Genomic DNA, 6000 nt, shown 5'->3' with positions numbered 1-6000 from the left:
CGGTGTAGCTGCCGTGTTTGGTGCTCGATCGCAGGTTGGGCTCCATGACCTCGGAGGCACCTTTTCCAATCCCCTGCCCGGCGCTGCCCGGCGGGAGGCCGGCGAAGGGCTCGGCCGCGGTCCCGCCTCAGGGGCGGCTCCGCGGGGCGGGCGGGGCCGCGCCCCCACAGCAGCGCGGGGAGGCGCCGGAGCCGCCGCGCCCGGCCCGGCCCGGCCCTGCGCGGGCACCATGCAGGGAGCGGCATGAGCTCCGAGCCGCAGCCGCCGCCAGCCCCGGCCCGGCAGGCGGAGGAGGACGAGGAGGAGCCGCCGCTGCCGCCGCCGCCATCGTCGTCGTCGTCGTCGTGGGAGGGCGGCGGCGGCGGCGGCGGCGCCAGGTGGGGCGGCTGCATCATGCTGGTGAAGAGGGTCGGCCTGAAGGCAGGCGGTGGCGGCGCGGTGAGTGCGGGGTGGGGCCGGGGGCTCCTTGGGGACGGCGGCGGCGGCTTCTTGCGGGCCCTGCCGGCCCTGCGGCGGCGGTGCGGGCCGGGCCGGGCCGTGCGGGCAGCGGGGGTCTGCGCCCGCCCCGCCCGTGAGGGGCCGGCTGCCCTCCTGGTTATCCCCTGGTTACCCGCTGGTTACTCGCAGGTGACCCCCTGGTTACCCCCGGCTGAGCCCCGGAGCGCCCTCCCGGGAGGGCTCTGTGCCAGCCCGGGCGCGGCCCTGCCCTGCCCTGCCCTGCCCGTCCCCCCGCCCCGTGCGTTCGTTACGAGTTTTGTCCTCCAGCAGCCGCACCTGCGAGCAGGTGGCCGTAAATAAGTTTTTTTTCTTCCAAAATGAGCGATGCCGGGGTGGTAGGAAGGTAAAGCTTAAGTTTTCCTCTGGAGTTGTAGGAGGTGCCCCTTTGTGAACTCAAGTACTGCAGCTTTCGTGACTTACTGCGCTTTCAGTTTCGTCTCTCCGCACTAAGCACTAAAATGCCTTTGTGCAAATGACGGAAGCTGGAGATGAGCGATCTGTGCACTCGCCTGAAAGTGTCTCTGAGGAAAGTTGCGTTTGTAAGCGTGGCAGCGGTGCGTGATTTCTTCCCAGCAGAAGCGTCTTTCTGGTGGCTTAAGCCTGTCCCTCCACGCGTGTGTGCTCGCATGGTGCCCTGGAACCAGACCAGAGATGACACTTCCTGCAGTGAGTGGGGACGAGTGGCTTGTTTCAGGCAGGATGGCCCTGGCTGAGGTGATACAACCCATCCTGTTTTGCTGGCAGTGAGGCCAGAACTTAAGATGGGGCAGAAGAACCCAGAGGAAGACACAAAGTAACAAAACAGATGATCCTGTCACTGACAGTTTTTGAAGGCAGTGCCTTGCCGTGCTGCGTCTCCTTCGGCAAGTTGAATGAAATCACACGATCTTTTTTTAGCAGCGTGACTTGCTATCTAGTAATAACTTTTTTTAGAGTATATGTTCACGTTCGTGTGTTCCTGAATGATTTAATATTCGTTTACTCACAAAATAAGGCACGCTGAAAGCATTGCATATGCCAAAAGTTATAAAACAATGTAAAGTTTGTGTCAGGGAACCAGTGTCTGCTCTGTGTGTTGCCTGCCCTCCGAGAGAGGATGGTGTGCTGTTTTTTGTGAATGTGAGCAAGTATGTTTAGCTGAGCATTAACAGTGTAGGATTAACATGATCACGGCTAGAGCTCAAGAATGTAAAAAAAAAAAATAAAAATCTTGAAACCATCAGTTTGACACATGTACGTCTTTGTACATTACTCGTATTTGATAAAGATGTTAAGGTACTTTTAATACATGAATAAACCAGAGGGGATGTTAAAAAAAAAAAGTTATTCTATGGAATTTGTTAGTCAAGTAATTAATTTTTCTGTAAGTTAATTCCAAAATGACGGTTTCATGCTTCTTGTTACCCATAATTTCTGTTTTCGAGTCTTTCAGTTGTATTTTAGAAGTGGTTGTGTCTTTAAAAAATCAGATTTGACTCCCTCAAGAAGTGCACCTGATGTCTGCTGTGTGGTATATTGGCTGTTCCAGGTTTGTGTACAGCAGCTCCCATTAAGGACTCTAGTGTGTATAAGATGTAGTAACCCAATCTGAAGTCAGACTAGGAAAATGACTCTAGAAGAGTCTAGAAGAGTTAATGTTTTAGTTAAGAAATACAAGCTTTTTTATCAGCTCAGATGATGTGGTGAAAGAAATAGAGGATGATCCCAGTATATAGAAGAAAACCAGTTACACTTATTTAATCATGAACAGAGAATAGGAAATGGAAGGTAGAGGTAGGAAAATTTTAAAAAGTATCAAAGGACTTTGATTTCTTTCTCCAACTTTGAGAAAGCTCAAATGGAAATTGAATCCATAACTGACAAAGGTGCTAACCTGTTCTTTTATTAATGGATGGAATGTTTATTACAGTTGGATTAAATGTTAAAAGAATGCTTTTGTACTTAAAATACATTCTTCTATCAGTTTGAAAACTTAGCTTCTAAATGATATAAATTCTTGCTTTTATAAAATGATCACAGGTTTTGCTTCCTGGGTTTATTTTTTCCCCCCCCCCCCCCCCCCCCCAGTTGTGCGCTTAGAGGACTTTGTGTTCCTGTGAAGCATCTCCTACAAGAGAGAAAGGCTTGGGGCTCTAGCCTTATCTTTTGTACATTGGTGTAGTATATGTATATATGTAGTATATGTGGTGTTGTATACTTACATCATCTTCGGGTCTGCATCTCAGTTCCTGACTGAACAGTCTGTTTCCTGCTCTGTTGCTGCGGTTCCTGCACCTCCCTGTGATTCTCATGTGGCTGTCACATTGCTAGAACTCTCTCTGCTTAGACTTCATTGAAAGAACTTATTCACACTAAAATATGAGGGGCTGCATCATGGCTTTAGATGTAGTTGCAGAGATCTGTTTGATATCAGTGGGAGTGCAACCCTGACATCTGAAATGGGGAAGCTTGCCGTTTGGTCTGCTGCTAAAGTAAATACAGAAGTGAAATTTCTGTGAGCTGCATCTTTGGTCTTTGAAGAATGTCTTAATTTTTTATTTTTGTTTTTACTCTTTTGTCACATCAGATCGGTAGGACAAAGAGGAGGAATATGACCAAGTCTGTCAGACTGTGCAAGGCTTTCTCCTTTTACCCCTCCAGCCAGGGCATAACAAGCTTCTGGTTTTTGATTTATCTGTAACTAAGTTTACCCTGGTGAATGCATTGGCTTCACTGAATCAAAGAACTATAATATAAATGCTGAACAAATGAATTTTTATGAATTGAGTTACTAGTATGTAAAACTAGTAAAAACGATAGAATGTTTAAGTAAGTTCCAGTGGAATTAAATCAGTTTTCATTGGCTGTATTACCATGATTTCAGTGAGCTTCAGAAATTGAAATAAATGATGCCATGGGACATTTTGTTACTGGTTATGCAATCCTGTTACATCCAAATTATGAACACCGGTAGTATAAAACTTAGCGTGACATTGACAGTATTCATCCCACACACTTCCTTTCTATGCACCCTATTGTTGGTAAAATAATGCCACACTAAGGAAGCTTTGCAACAAAATACAGTGCCGTACTGTCTAAATCAAGTGCTTCTATGGGAGAAGTCCTCAAATGGGATATCAGAGAAGTCACACCCGTGTACCTCTTTGAGAATTAATCACACGTTAGTTTAATGTTCTTGTGCACTATAAAATGCCCCAGCTATTGTGAAGCCCAAGACCTTTATGTTTTTTAGAAACATAATGAAAGCATTCTGAACTGTACATGTTGGAAGTATGTCAGCCTTTGTTATTTAAGCTATTTTACTCAGCTATAAGTTACAGGTTCTCACCCTTACTGCTAGCATTTTTCTTTTTGATATTTCATAAAAAATACAGTACAGTGAAACCGAGGCAGCAGAATTTAATGTTACGAGACTTTTCTGAAACAGCTCTGAGTTCACTAAGCTGGTTTCTTAAATTTCTCGCTCTTAGGATTTAAATAGGACTGCTAGTAGTAAACACATTGTTCAGTTGTCAGTTTGGGTATCAAGTCCCACACAAGTTATTTTTCATGTTAAATCTGAATAATTAGAGATGAACAGTATTGCCTTCCCAAGGTTGCCAGTGTAATTCTGAATCTTCCTATCACGTTAAATTGACGCTGAGTCTGAACTGTTGCAGGAGTGATTAGCTGCTGTCTTTGAAAACAAACCACTCTGGCTTATATTTATACTGAGAGGACAGTTTTGCTGTTATGAGTCTACTGTTACTGATCCTCCAAGTTCTGTGAGTGTGGAAGTTTTTATGTTCAGAAGCACACTAGGCTAGAGCAACAGAAGCTTTTTATGACCATGACTTGTAATTTAGTACTGGAGATCCAACCCTTCCCACTGCACAATGAGCTTGAGTAATTATCTGTTCCACGGAGAAGCATGTGAATTAACTAAGCAGTGGGTGCTTTTTAGAGGAATTCTCAGTGTCATATGTCTTTCTATATTTTAGGAAGAAAACTTCAGTAATAGATAAATCAGTTTGTTATTTGGTGTAGCGTAATATGCTGGTTATATGTTATTTCTGTAAGAAGTAGTTTAATTAGGCAATTACTACTGTCTAAAGCTGAGCTTTCAGAATGTGGCAGGGTGTATGGCAATTGGTTGGTTGGTTGGTCTTCCTCCCTCAGTGGCCTCAGCTGTGAAGACAACCAGAAATGGTGTTCATGTTTTATGTGCCTTAGAAGATTCCTGCTTCATAAGCTTATCAAGCCTAAACTTAAACAGGAATGTATTCCCAGGAGGAAACATAAGACGTTTTAGACACCAAGTGTAAATTATGTGAAGTGCCACTTATTTTCTTGTATCTTTGTATAAGAAGGCAGTGACAATTGTTTTGCCACACCCTTCATGACACTCCCAGTTCAATGAATCCCAGTTGTATCTGCAGCTCTTCTGACTGCAGCTTGGAGGAAGCTGCTTTGGCATTCCTCTATACCTTTGGCAGTGTCCTTTTTCTTTCTGTGGGCCTCCTGTGCTTCTGTAAAATAGACATTCAGTAATGTGTGTTGCTTAAAACTTCTGAACAAAACAAGCAGTCATGGGATAAGAGGAAGATCTTTTTGTAGATCTGATAAAAATTGTTGGAACACAAGAAGTAGAGCATTAGCAAGGCAGGCACATCATGCGTTTATGCAGTAACAGAGTGATAATCTTTTCCTGTCAGGATATATGTTTGAATACACTTTAGTAAACCACTGCTGAATGCTGAACTCGTGTCTTTCATTGACTTGTTTTCTCCAGGATCACATTCCTACATAATAGTCATCCTGTATGTGGAAATAAAAAATTGTTTTTTCATGCTTAAATTCATGGTTAAATTCAGCTACGTTAATTTCAATCTGCCATCGACTTTTGTTGTTCTTCACCATTGCCTTATAACTTTTCCAATGTGAGTTGTGTTTTGAGTTGTGTTTTGTCATCAGTGAACTTTGTCACTTTGCTTTTACCCTTTTTTTCAGCTCAGTTATGAATGTACTGAACTACATAGCTGCTAGGACAGAGCACTGGGACTGGTCTGGTAACTCCCTTTGTTTTTTGTTTATGTATTTTCTTTTTAATTCCTGTGAAGAGTTTGCTTGCTTTAAGAGCCTTTGGTGAGCGTCTTTGAGTATGTTCGCTGAATTTCCAGAAAGCTTATTAATGTGATCTCCCTTATCTGTACATGTTCGTTTGAGAACTCCAGGATCTTTTTAAGGCACAGCTTCTCTTTACAAAATCAGCACAGACTTTTCCTCTTCGAACGAATTGTGGCTCTGATACTCCAAACCTGTGTAATATGATTTAGCATTTTCTTGAGAGAGCACATCACGGTCTTACAATCCAGAGAGAGATTTGCCGAAGGTATTTCTTTTGCAAGTGAAATACAAGTTTGGACAATGTATAACCTGAACTAGTTGTGATTTATATTGCAGTTCACAAGGCATGTCTAAAACGCTGTACTGGTTTGGAAAGTGCTTTCATTTGTGCTCTCT

The 6000-nt window shown here is 44.0% G+C and overlaps 1 protein-coding gene across 1 annotated transcript in view; it reads left to right on the top strand.

The window, feature by feature from the left end:
* The first annotated feature begins 225 nt into the window (after positions 1-225).
* MFSD14B (major facilitator superfamily domain containing 14B) overlaps positions 226-6000 on the top strand; it is a 28962-nt gene continuing 23187 nt past the window's right edge. The window contains exon 1 of the mRNA XM_017821236.1: positions 226-438. Coding sequence (XP_017676725.1) covers positions 244-438 — 195 coding nt within the window. The 5' untranslated portion in view covers positions 226-243. The remainder of the gene's footprint in view (positions 439-6000) is intronic.

This window comes from Lepidothrix coronata, unplaced genomic scaffold (genome assembly GCF_001604755.1).
Source record: "Lepidothrix coronata isolate B3197 unplaced genomic scaffold, Lepidothrix_coronata-1.0 Scaffold89, whole genome shotgun sequence".
In the NCBI taxonomy this organism is placed as follows: domain Eukaryota; kingdom Metazoa; phylum Chordata; class Aves; order Passeriformes; family Pipridae; genus Lepidothrix; species Lepidothrix coronata.
This window is presented reverse-complemented; position numbering and strand designations above follow the sequence as displayed.